The 13,312-nt window shown below is 35.7% G+C and overlaps 1 protein-coding gene across 6 annotated transcripts in view; it reads left to right on the top strand.

The window, feature by feature from the left end:
• FIP1L1 (factor interacting with PAPOLA and CPSF1) overlaps positions 1-13,312 on the top strand; it is a 43,904-nt gene that overhangs the window by 19,444 nt on the left and 11,148 nt on the right. For 3 of the 6 annotated variants that reach the window (XM_027457083.3, XM_027457086.3, XM_027457084.3), the window contains 6 exons: positions 4,002-4,095; positions 5,133-5,286; positions 5,729-5,752; positions 9,680-9,706; positions 10,286-10,340; positions 12,072-12,127. In XM_027457083.3, coding sequence (XP_027312884.1) covers positions 4,002-4,095; positions 5,133-5,286; positions 5,729-5,752; positions 9,680-9,706; positions 10,286-10,340; positions 12,072-12,127 — 410 coding nt within the window. The remainder of the gene's footprint in view (positions 1-4,001; positions 4,096-5,132; positions 5,287-5,728; positions 5,753-9,679; positions 9,707-10,285; positions 10,341-12,071; positions 12,128-13,312) is intronic. The other 3 variants (XM_072037625.1, XM_027457087.3, XM_027457085.3) reach the window with 1 other exon arrangement.

Here is a 13,312-nt window from a genome sequence, read left to right as displayed (position 1 = left end):
GCTTTTCCCAGTCTTTCATCTTGCTCTGTATCTCACTGTTGATAAGTATTGTCAATTTTCTTTACTGTGATGTCCTTTACAGGTGTGGCACTGGTGTACCTTTGTTTCTCTCATCCCTTAGAAGTGTAATTTTATACCTTGTTTTCTAATGGAGTTGACCTAAGTGAATCCAGCTTTTTAACGTCTCTTAGAAATTAATCGCGGGCTGCAAAGCAGATGGGTATTATTGTATCTGTATACAAATTAGAGTTTCAAATTCTATAAAGCTAGGTTTCTGGATTTTCATTGTTTTGGGGCTGCAGACAGGAATGTTAAAACTATACTTACATACCTCCTAGCTTCAAAGTAGTGATTCCATATTATCACAAAAAACAGGTTTTAGTTATAAGAGGTGACATTCAGATCTTTGTCATACCATTTTCTGGTCTGGCAGCTATAATCCTTTATTTGAGTATGTTCCCAAGTGGCTGATTAATTGAAGATTTTGAGAGACTTGATTATGCTTCAAATGGTAGTGCTTGTGTCCCACGGAATGGTGTCTTTACCATCAGTTCTGTGTTTTTATTCTGCTTTGAAAGGTTAATAAATAAATACAAAAAAAAAAAAAAGTAATGCACAGTTGACAGCTGCGTGGCAAAGAAATCAGATGTTCTTTTGGGCTTAAAGATATCTCTCTTAAGAGATTACATGAGTACATAACGGGAGTTAAGAATTTTGTAGTAGGAACAGTTTCAGTCTAACAAGCATAAGCTTAATATGTTAACGGGTTTGAAACTGAAGTGAGATGCATTTACATTAAAAATTCACACATTAACTCCAGCATTCATTGGAATAACTTAGCAGGCACTGTGAACTCTATCACTAAAAAATTAAATTCCAGATTTTTTTTCTAAATAAGATGCGGTTCTTCAAATGAAAACTAACTAAAGAATGGTATATGGCCTTCCATATGTAGCCATCCAGACAAGAGGATTTGGTTTAGAATCTATAATTTTATGTCTGCAGATTTCCTGACATACTGATGCCAATACTCCAGGTTTCTTCTCTGCCTCTCAACTTATTTTTAGTTCCACTTCAGTGTTTTTATAATTGGTAGTACTGCTTTTCCATAGTGAAGTTTGTATTCCATCTTCCTTAGTTTGATTCACGTGGTCTGTATATTGATATTTACTGCAGCAATTGTTATGATTGTGTGTAAGATATAAGAATTTTAATGTTTTCCTGATACTTTATAGCCATAAGTATGTTATAGACAGTGCAAAAATTTTTAAGTCAAAAAATTAAGAGGTAGCTAAGACTTACTGTGTTTGTTCCTGTAGTATTATCACTTTGTAAAAAATCTGGTAAGACAGTGCTTGCTCTTGGTCAGGAAATGGGCACGAGGTGTTCAAACTGTTGCTGTGAAGGTGAAAACGGGATCCTGGTGTGAAGGCTTTTGACATGTGGGTCAGCATTTGGGGTTGAGAAGGATTCCCATAACCTTAGCTATATTTTACTCTTTTTAGTATGTCCAAAGAAAAACTCACCTTTCTCCTACTTCAAATTAAGATTCTTTTCTTTTAGAATGTGGCACCAAAATGCAGACTTTCTGATATAACAGGCCTTCATGAAGTTTATCCTTACTTAACCAGAGCAGTTAATTTTGGTGTGAATACTTCTGATGACAGTCTTAAATAAGAGAGTGAAACACCAGGTTACAAATATACCTACAGGCTAGTGCTTAAACTAATCTGTATGATCTCATCAATATGTAAAGAAAATTCTGTTTTTCACAGTTTGCCTATTAATTATTTTATTAGCTTGTGATATTTTCGTCATTGGAATAATAAAATACTGTGAACTCGTTCTAAGCAGATAAGAGAATGTGTGTGGGGGGAAAATTGAAGTAGCACCGAGGAACAGTCATCTCATCTGTGACTTTGAGAAATGTGAAATGTGCATCGATAGGAAGTGGAGAAGATGTAGCTATTATCTGACTTGTGGATCTGGAAATTCTAAAATCTATACGGAAGGAAAAAAAATGAAACTGGCGGAGAAATTTAGCCCTCTGCAGGTATTTGTGCTACAGTTTGTTCAGCAGACCAAGGCTTGCATCCAGCTTGTTTGCCAAGATACAAGTAGCTTGCTTTTAACAGTACGTGACAGATGAAAAACTTCAGGAAAGAAAAAAAAGCGGAATTTTGATAATATTAACTAAGATTAATTACTTTTTATTAGAAAGAACCACAATGACTTATTTTAGGCTTCTGTTCTTTCCTGCAAGTTTGAACCCATGAGTCTGTTTATGTATTTACATTTAAACAGAGGAAAAAATCACAGGGGACAACACATGTGTTCTTAAGGAAACCTCTGCAGTCTTTCTCAGCAGAATTGTCTCTTGTTCTTTTTCTCATTAATGCAGGTGACCTAAAGACAGTTTAGCTATTTTTAGAGAAAATCATTAATCTATAAGGGTTCATAAATATAAGAGAAAAAAGAAGGGGGAAAAGGGGATGGAGAAATCAGCCGTAATCATCTGTTTTTCATAGGCTCTAATTACACATTACCGGTTGGGAAGGAGATCATGGAATTATTGTTGCCACTTCCCAAAATGTCAGTTCAATTTCCAGTGTTAGCCAAAATAAGCTAGTAGAATGGCAGTCATCATGAGCAGTGGGGAACAAAATGAGAAAAGTGATTATAATAGTACATAAAGCTGTGTTGCACTGAGAGCTGAATATCACCTGTGGTTCTGTTAATATCATATCAGAAAGGTTATAGTAAAAGTGGAAGGGGTGCACAAAAAAGAGAATCAAATAATTAGAGTCACTTGAGTGTGAATAGAAGTGTGGATTAGTTCATCTTGGGAAAGGGATGACTGAGAAGAGATGCAACAGAGGTACCAAGAATACTGTGGCACCAGAGAACAGGTATTTGTATGATGATGATTTTTTTATTTTTATTTTTTTTTTAGCACAAGGACTCTAGGGCACCAAACACAAAAACAACAGCTGAAACAGGTTGCATCACTGGAGGTTAAAAGCACCAGTGTGTTTGTTCAAAAGAGATGGTGCAAATGCAAGTTAATGAGGGACTATGAAACACAGTGCTCAGGTTGCATAGGAAGTCCCTAAATTTCTGATTTGCAGAAACTGGGAGGGAAAGTCTGTATATGTATGCTACTTTTCCTTTCTTCTTTCTCTAAAAATCCATTGATAGTTACTTCTAAGGTAGGTGTTCTCAGCGTGGTATGTTCCCATGTTGCCTGATTGGGTTGTAAGGGGGACTGAGGTGAGTCTTCTGCTGCTTCGTTGCCAGTTTCTTTAATGAAGGTAAACATAGCAATTAGCTATGTAAATGTTTTGTGGAGAGACACTTTGTATTTGGAAATTTGAGGAGCAGAAGCATGTATGACTGGTCTATCATTCCTTTGAATTGGATGCAAGACTGTATATTCTGAGACAAGAGGGATGCCTGGTGATTTTCTTCAATATGTGCTGCAATATCTATAGTATGCATGGAAGAGTTGAGTTGGCTTATGTTTATTTCTGCCTCCTAACTTACCTTCATTTGATCTTCTGTGGAATCTTCTGGTATGGTTTCAGCAGTTTAAAGTTTATTTTTAATGATTAGTTCTATTTTACTTCAGATTTTTTAGAAGTTCTGTTTAATGTACTCTTTCCTTATTGATGTTTTTTGGTGATCTCCCTGTATTATTCCTTATGTTTTTTGTTTTTTTGTTTTTCCATCATTGACAAAAGTATAGATTTACTTTCTTATTGGGGATGCAAGGAGAATGCGGAGACAGTCATCCTTTATCCTACAGGAGTGTTTGCTGCATTGTTCTGTTCTATGCACTTGCTTATTTCATGAAATTTATCATATTTAGCGTTCTTCAGAAAGCCTTTTATGTTTTGTACAGGAGAAGGAACTCGTGGCATTCAGAATAAGAGAAGTCCATAATAATGTCTTCTCTCCCTTTCTAGTTCTGCTTGTTGATTCTGGTTTGTCCTGTGTTGCAGGCGATTATCTGGCACAATAGATGTGATTGGACAGACCATCACTATCAGCAGGGTGGAAGGACGACGGCGTGCTAATGAAAACAGCAACATACAGGTTTTATACTGCAGATTTACACACTATCTTCATCTAAAAGACATTTTTGCTACACCTCTGCTTCTGATTAAAACACTCCAATGTGTATAAATGAGAAATAGAGAAGTAGCTTTAATTTCAGCTTTAATATCAGAAAGTTATGGCAGTTAATTGAAGTACATTAAGATGAAACATCTGATATATTTCAAAAGATAAATGTTTTAGTGTACTTGGAAGGAAATAAGCAATCTTGCAGACTTAAAGTCCAGGAGACAGCACCGTCTCTGCTAGATACACATGGGATAAAGTTTTGTTTACTATGATAAAGATAAATATTTAAATTGACTATGTATTTCTCCCCTATTCCTGCCAGAGACATGCTGAAAATCTTTTCATACGCATTTGAAGAAATAGTCCTTTAAAAATATGTTTTGAAGGAGTAAATAGTTGATTGTGCCTTTTTTTTTAAATGTACATAGTAGTATTTTACCATGTTATAATGCTAGTCCTAAGGGGCTTGGATTATCTTCAGAAAACAACTAAATGTGTTAAGGTCGAATACACTTTCTCTTCTCGTAACTATCTGTAGAGAAGAATCAAGTTTGCTTGGTGCTCTAGCTGAGTTTCCATGCCAACTTAGGTTAAGGTTAAACAATGAAAATAATAATGCATTTCAGTGCTTATACTGAAAACACATCAGTGTGTTTTGCAGCTGAGCTTCTCACAATGTTTAAATAATTTAAAATCTTATTTTTTCATGTCTTTTATATTGATTTTTTTAAAGAAATATTTTGCTTTACATACAAATTTAAAATGGTTTGGGCCATGTTCAGATGGCCTCTATTCCCTCAAAAATCCTATGTTCACTGTACCCTAGTGGCCCTCAGAGGTACCTAGCAGGTATGGGGTACTGAACAAAGGGACTGAGGTAGAACTTAAACTGTCTGAATATGGCCCTTTAGGTGCATAAGTAATATATTCCTGATGTAGGAAAAAGAGGAAACCTGTCTTCTACCCTTTTTACGTAGCAATTGTAACTATAGTTTGATATTTTACAGGTTCTTTCAGAACGATCTAATCCTGAAGTAGACAATTTTACCAAGCCACCTCCATTTTTCCCTCCAGGAGCTCCACCTACCCACCTTCCACCACCTCCTTTCCTCCCACCCCCTCCAACTGTCAGTACTGCTCCACCTCTGATTCCCCCACCAGGTAAATATCCTGCACCACATGCAATATGGAGAATGAGAGACTGATGCTTGATGATAGTGAATTAAAGACAGCACATGCCATGCAGATTTGACTGTGCTTATAGAATTTCAGAATTTTGTGTTGTACTCTTCTCACGAATATACCTGCAAGGCAGAAATGGAAGTGGATGTCTCTGCTTTCTCAGTAAGAGTAGCCACAAGTAGTAAATAATTTCTTAAATACTAAATGTTGGATCCTGTGTCCTTGAGCAAGTTTGAAGAGAAAAGCTCTTTTCTGTGATTCAAGTACTGTTAATGCTATTGAGAGGTACGTGTTAACAAATGATTCTGGAAACCTTTGAACTAAAAGCATGACATAACAAGAATTTGTGTCAAAAGTTGGATTTTCTGATGTCTAAGGTCCAAACACCAATGGAATCTTTAATTCCTATTTCCCCTCACAGTATCTCTGAATTCTTGGAAGTCTGGTAAGAAATGCATTTGTGCTGCATCTTTTTTTTTTTTTTTTTCCACTTAAAGATCTAATTCGCACTTGATCTTTTTATCCAGCTTCCTGGGTCTGTGAATCTTAGACAAATCAAAGCTTTTTGAAAACTCTGCTTATTGTTAAATGTTTTAAATTTACTGATACTTATTAAAACGAGAGCGCATCAAAGGCATTTGTGCAGTTACCTGAGTGTTGTCCTGTTAAGGAATTCAAGTTAAAAAGTACTTAGCAGGAAACCAAGAAGAATGCTTGGTGAAAAGTGAAAATAGATGCAGAAACTTTGGAAGTATCTGAGTAGGAAAATGAAGGGTTTGTTGCATAAGAGGTGATGTCATTTGGAGCCCATTTCCTTGGTTTCTCCATTTGTTCCTTGCATTTTTTCTTGACTTGTACTCAAGTCTTGTTGAAAGGCTTCTTGCTTTTTCATTTGCTTATGGAATTTTTTAGAAGTCTCTATTAATTCTCTCACGTATAATCAAGAAAGGAAAATTATTATTTCTGTACAATGATTTTTTGTGGGATTTTATAAGATTTAAATCCTTCCCCATGGAAGATGTTGCTTTGTTCATTTGCTGGTGATCTAAAAACTATTAACTCCTGCTGCATGTCAAGCTCTGGCTTTCATCAGTGATCATTATGCACAAAACAGTGCAACCTAGGATACAGAAGGGGGAAATATTTTAAAATGTTCTGTGTTACTGTGTGTAAATGCAAAAATATGGTATCTGAATATGTTACTGCTCTGGCAATTTTGTGGAGTTTCTTTACTGCTGAGGGAATAGAATGGAGAGGGATGTAGTCCTAATGCTAACTAGTATTAAACTGTATTTAAACCTTTATGATTATGGAATGCTTTGCAGGTTTTTAGGAAGTAACTATTATTTTAATTGTAGTTGTAGCACAGAAAAGCTGCGTATGATTTAGAATGAGACAGGATTCACCCCCTACCACAAATGCTCCTGGTGCAGCAATGTCGTATAGCTGTACTGATCTTATCAAACCCCTCACCTGTTGAGCTTTCGAAAGGTGAAAGAAGTGCACACGTGTTACAGATCTAGCAAGCAGGTTTAGCTTTAGTCTCATGGTTTGCAGACAGGTTTATGACATACACTTGTTCAGAAAGTCTCCTTCAACATCCTTCCGTGCCTCAAGTGGATTTGAAAATAACGATTAAGAGCTGTGGATTTGGTTTATTCAGGGCTGTGTTTTAATTGTGCTGTTGCCAGCTCTTTATCTTCAAAGCTGTTCCTAAAATAGAATCTGCCATCCCTGCTAAGTTCAGTGAAGGAGGAGGGAAAAAAAAAACCTCTTACCGAATATTAAACTGGGACTACTTGCCAGAAAATTTAAGTATTCCAAATATAAAACATCCTCCAAAAGTCCCTTTGAAAAAGGATCTTCCTTTGAAGTTAGCTCTCTTGTTCTGAATTCATTCACTCTTGCGATTCAGATCTTCTTTGAGGAATGAGTCCTGGAATTATTCAAATGGCCAAACCCAGAAAATGCTCAAGAACTGCTAGGAGATCGGTGGCTGTTGCAAACAATGTGTTGGGTTTAGTTTTTGTGGTTTATTGTGATGTTGGATTAATGTAAATCTAAAGAAGAATGTGGATGCCTCTGTTTAACAGCCTGCTTAACAAGTTTAAGTGTTGCTTTATGTGTTGTGGTTTAAGGATAGTTGACGTATTTTTGTGTGACATGTATTTTTGAGATTAGGAAAAACTTACTGTGAAGCATTGAACTTGTGTTGCATAGTTTGGGGAAGTTTGACTGCTGAGGCTTGCACCAAAGCTTAGCAATTAACTGTAGGGCTGTAAGTGTACTCTTTTATCTTGTGATGAATAAGAGACAATTTGACTTAGTTTAGCCTGACAAAAGAAGTTTTTGCTCTGAGTCGAGTTGTACTACATAGCTGTGGGCTATTACACAGTTCAGCTAACTTGCAGAATGTCGTTAAGTCAGGGCAGCATTATCGTGCTTGATTCCTTACTCAGCAAGCACAGCACATGTGGCATTGCTTTCCTTCAGTAAAACCTACTTGGTGTTCTCTAAATATTTACCAGCCTTGAGGTGGTAGATTGGGATGGAGTGTCCTGAAAACAGTTTTGAGCATGTTAGGTAAAATTCTGCGCTGATGCCATTTAGATTGTTCCTGCCACACCTCTGAATATTTAGTTTTTGGCCAGGCTTATCTTTGTGGCACTGCGATGCAATGCGTCATAGGGAGGTGATCTGTGCTAAGCTTCCTTCTTACACTGATACTCAAGTATAGTCCCTACATCACAAGAAATGACTCAAGATGTCTCTTCTTGTTTCTCAAAAGAATAAATTGACTGCTGATGATTCGAGTATGCTTTTATACCTCAAATGTGTTTTCACTGCATTAATAAAAGCAAAAGGAGTGAAGAGTTTCTAATTTTCCGTTGCCCGAAGTTCATGACTTTTTTGGTTCATTGTTTTTTGTCACCTTCTTCTGTAGTGAAAAAGGCAAGGAAAAAAACCCAAGCTTTTAGATCTTCATAGTGATGCTTGCTAACTTGGAGTATAGGATTAGTGTGCACTTCACTCTGATAGCATCGAGGAAATTAGCTTCCATCTTCAAGTGATATAACTGTTAATCAAGATTTTTAGAAAGTTCTTTAAAATTTTAGAGGAAAAAACACAGATGTGTTTCTTCGGTATAATATTCTGAATTAACCAATTCATCAAAATTATTTGGACATTCAGTCTCTGGGCTTATATATTAAAGAGGAGTAGTGGTCTCTTCTAGAAAAAGGAAATGGGCCCTTCAGAAGAGGGAAGGAAGAAAAAGAAAAGGTTTAGATCTGTCAAAACAAACAAAAAAACAACAAACACATTGTTTCTTTTCAGTTGGTGATTTGTAAGTGTCTAGTAGAATCAAAGTGCTCTCAAATTTCTTTCAATGATAAGGACGGAAAGAGTTCAGAGTGCATGATTGTTTTATGAGTTTCTTGATTAATATTGCTCTGCCAGCTTACTGCTTCTGTTTTATCCAAGTTAATGCAAAATGGAGTTTTCTCATAGAGTCGAGAGGGAAGAGACAACTTGTCTGTGACTTTATGAAAGATTAGCTGTTACTTATTTGTTCCAGTAATTGCCTAATTCACTTACTGAAATGTGCATAAGTGGGATTTACCTCAAACTACCAATACTTTATTCAGGCCTCTTACAAATTCACATTCCAAAAATACAGCATTCTAGAAGATGGTCTGGAGTCATGTGAAATTAAATTCAAACTCCTGCTGTTTTAGAAGTGAAGCTTTAAAAGTACAGAAAACCAACAGAGTTATAACAGTTTTTGAATGTGCATGTACTAAGGGATGCTCCCTTCCCAGATATTTACAAGAAAATAGAGTACTGAACACTTTTTTCCCTCCAAGTAGCAACTGAATGATTAATTGCAGTGTGACATAGCATTGACTGAAACGTCTGTAATGTTTCTTGTTGCTGTAATATTTTGTCCATGTGGACATTGTATTTCCTATGCTAAGCTATTAAAGGTCAGGGGCCGATTACATTTCCTTTCATCTAGTTATGGAATATAAAATGAAGCAGATATGTTCTGTGGAACATTACTTTCCTTCTGAATACTTAACATTTTAGGGTTATGGATTTACTTCTAATCTTCAGACACAGAGTCATTCTTCGTTATTTTTGTTTCTAATTAAATAAGATTCTGAAGAGTAGTAATGTAAGAAGGCAGGTTGCACAAGGCTTGCGTAAGAGCATATTGGTAGGTATTAATGTGAAATCTTAATCCGAGAACACAGAAAATAAGTTATTCCCCTTAATCATGTATGCTGAGATAGCTCAGTCTGATTTTAGACCTACAGATGATAAACACAAACATTTACTATAACTGATACATTATTTGTTGTCTTTTTAGGTATACCAATAACAGTACCACCACCAGGTAAACTTGCTTAAACTTGATTCTTTTTCCCCATTTAGGTAAAAACAAACAAACAAACAAAACCCTTCCTTGATTTACAATTTACCAGGTTTCTTTTAGTTATGTGTAGATAAAAGTTTATAATACAAAGTTGCAGGTGTATGCTCAGTCGTTACCCTGATGCAAGGCAGAAAAGTATGAAAATGTTCTTGATGAGTGATTTATCTGCCAGTTTCTTGAAAGTCTGCTTCTTTCTTCTCTTTCCATTTGTTTTTGCTGTTACGCATAAAACAGTTGTGATTTTGTTTATAAAGTATTGGTACCTATTTAGGAATTTTTTTATGCTTCTCAAGTCTTGTATTTTTCAAGAATGATGTATTTAATTTAAACTGCTGCTAAGGATCTCTGCCTTCATTAAGCTGGAAATAACTGTTTTACCAAATAAACCTATTTAGACAGTAAGCGATAAACAATGATTTGCATTATGCTGTCTGAAATGTGTTTGCCATTGCATGCCTAACACAGTTCTTCTATGTTTTTTTTTTTCTTTTTTTTTTTTTTACCCCTCCTACCCCCATTCCCCCCAATTAATTTTTACAGGCTTTCCACCACCACCTGGCGGTCCTCCACCTTCCCTCATACCCACGATAGAAAGGTGATTATCTGTTTGAAATATTACGAATCAATATATTGGGATTCTCTAGCTGCAGTAAATCAGATATTAGGAACGAATCTTACACTACCTGGTGGGTTTTATCTATCTGTGGGGAGACAGTTTCTGTTTTTTACAATATTTTTCCAGAAGCGTTATTAGTCTCACATCTTTGACGCTTAATGTTGTTTTAAATAGGTTCCTTGACCACTTACTAGCTTTACTGAGTTATGATATTATATCAGTGCCAAGACTTAAAACACAAAGTTAAGGTAACAATTGTAGTCTGAAGTAGTAGTAGTCTGAAGACTTATTTATGTGAACCTTATAATTCACCTTACAGCTACCATATCCTTTTATATAAATGTAAATAAACGATTTGGCCACACATTCACACCCTCATAAGCTACTGGAAATGTCAGAGTTCTACAGAATCCAAATTTCTATTTCTGCTTTACTTGTAAATGTTCAGTTTTAATATGCTTAATAGTGTTTTTCAATACCTGTTATATATAAGTATCTTAAAACAAAACCAAACCAACAGCAAACAGTAGTCAGCACAGCCCTCAAAATATTTATATTTTGCTGTAGACCAAAACCAGGTCATATACAAAGCTCACTTAAGAAGATGGTGCAAGCCTCTTGCCAGTCCTTTGGATTTCACTGGAAGAAGGTGCACACATCTGTTCCTTTGAAATTAAAAATTCAGTTAACATATACTCCACAGGATGATGATGGTAAATCTCAGAGAAAATCCTCGTCTGATTTCATTTAGAAAAAAAATAACAATGCATTTGATGTGCGTGAAAGTAAATTTATTATTTCCTAGTGACAGTTGTTGTGAGTGACTGTTGCTTCTGACAGTTAAGCAGTATTCATTGTATTTACTTAAGTAAATACTTATATCGTTTCTGAAACAGTGTGGAAAAAAATCCACTTGATTATAGTACATGGGAACTAGATCTTACACCTTTAAATGCTGCACTGTTGCAATGGTCTTTCATTATTATTGTATTTGTTTTTGCTTTTAAACTAAACTAACCCCGGACTTCTTTAACGTTGCACTGCCTTGAAGAACAGAACTAACGTTCAATTTGAACACAGCAAAGATAATTCATTCAAGCTATGTAGGAAGTGCTAAAAGTCATCAAAGATTTGTGTGTTTGAATTATGTCCTGTGCACGTATCATCCATTTTAACCTTCCTGGTTTTTACCTACTTGAGTTGGCTACCTCTGAGAGAAGTCAGCATAGAAAATATGTAGTCAATTTAATACTTTATTTATAGAAGTAGACATTTGAAGTGCACCTGTTCAGAGATATGCTCCATACCTGCTTTTTAAGAAAAAGAGTGAGAATGGCTTCATTCACACATGATCACTTTCAAACAATTAGAGATAAGCCATATTTGAAAAAAAAATATAATGGAAAATACAAAGAACAGTTCATGTTTAATATTTGTTTTGAAGATACTGTGTTGTGTTTTTTTTTTTTAATTTTAAGAAGAGGTGAGAGAATGCTGTTGTCATCTGTATTAAAAAGTGAAGTAACATTTCTTGATAGACTGCTTTCTTGCTTTAATGCTCAAAATGGAAGACTTAAATCAGCTTACAAAAGATACTTTTAGTCTATATGATGGTAAAAATTCAGTGAAATTATAATAAAAGTATGTATCTACCAATGGAATTAGCTTTAATGATAAAACTGGATTTTACATGAATTTTCTTCTCTACAGTGGACATTCCTCTGGCTATGACAGTCGTTCTGTTCGTGCATTTTCATATGGCAGTGGTGAGTACGTTTGCTGGCTTTGAACATTCTTGATTAGCGCTCTACCAGATTGTTGGAAATACTTACCAGGATTTCAGCTGAGAGTCTAAACAGGTCCTTTTCACTAATTCCTTCTGAAAGCTCATTGCCCACCATTTTTACCTGATAGATAACTGTTGTGAATTTACCAGCTGCTTGTTAACAGTGTCGTTTTTCTTACTTGTATCCTGGATATCTTTACATGCTGCTTTTTTATTTTGCAGAATTGAGATTTAAAAAATAGTGCATCTCATTATGGACCACAAGTCAGGGAGAATTTCCCAAGAGCTGGTAGGATTTAAAAGGAGAAAAAGTACTATTTTGAGATATGGTCAGAATTTTAACCAGCAGTACCAATAATTGAAAAACCTGAATGGCGTACTTCTCCTTTGAAAAATTGTCTAAGATACTACAATCTTCAGCTATCCTGTTGAAGAAGTCAATTTTTCTTTTTTTTGATTAATGTTATAGAAAAAAATGAAGTTGGAAAACATCATCTTCTGTTTTTATAGTAAGAGTGAACTGAAATAGAAATTCCCGTTCTGTAGCACTGTTATGCTATAGATACTGTTATGCAGCACATGGCTCTGCTTCTTGAGCCAAAAGAATGATTGAAATACTAAAATATAATCTTCCTCATCTAGCCCAAATGGAAAGGTGAAGTGAGCGTGTTGCCGGTTGCTACTTCTGCCTTCAGAGCATCTGCTATCCAGCCCCATGCCTGGTGCCTTTTCTCCCTGATGATTTTTCTGCCTCCTTGCTCTTTGTTCCTATAGCTGCTGACTGCTGGAAGGAGAAGTTGTAGGGAAAGTTCAGTCCAGTTGCAGGATGCAGAATTTTCGGCACAGATCAAATGTTCAGATAGTGTAGCTCCCAAATATTGAGAAGTCCTTAGAGGATTTACCTGGATATAATTGACTTTTGTGAATGGCTGGCCATTTCTTGAAGCTGGAGCAGTTTATGAAGTAACAAATGGTACTTTATTGACATCGAAGGGTTCCTCATCAGTTTCCAAGTGTTTAAATTCATGTATGGAAGCTCGTTATGTTTTTCAAGAATTCCTGGTGTGAGCAAACAGCTGCTTTTTGCTAACTATTTTTTAGCAATAACTGAACTGTGTTTGCTGAAGTCTGCCTCAGCTTTACTTTTTGATACGACAACTAACAC

The sequence above is a fragment of the Anas platyrhynchos genome, chromosome 4 (genome assembly GCF_047663525.1).
Source record: "Anas platyrhynchos isolate ZD024472 breed Pekin duck chromosome 4, IASCAAS_PekinDuck_T2T, whole genome shotgun sequence".
Lineage (NCBI taxonomy): Eukaryota > Metazoa > Chordata > Aves > Anseriformes > Anatidae > Anas > Anas platyrhynchos.
This window is presented reverse-complemented; position numbering and strand designations above follow the sequence as displayed.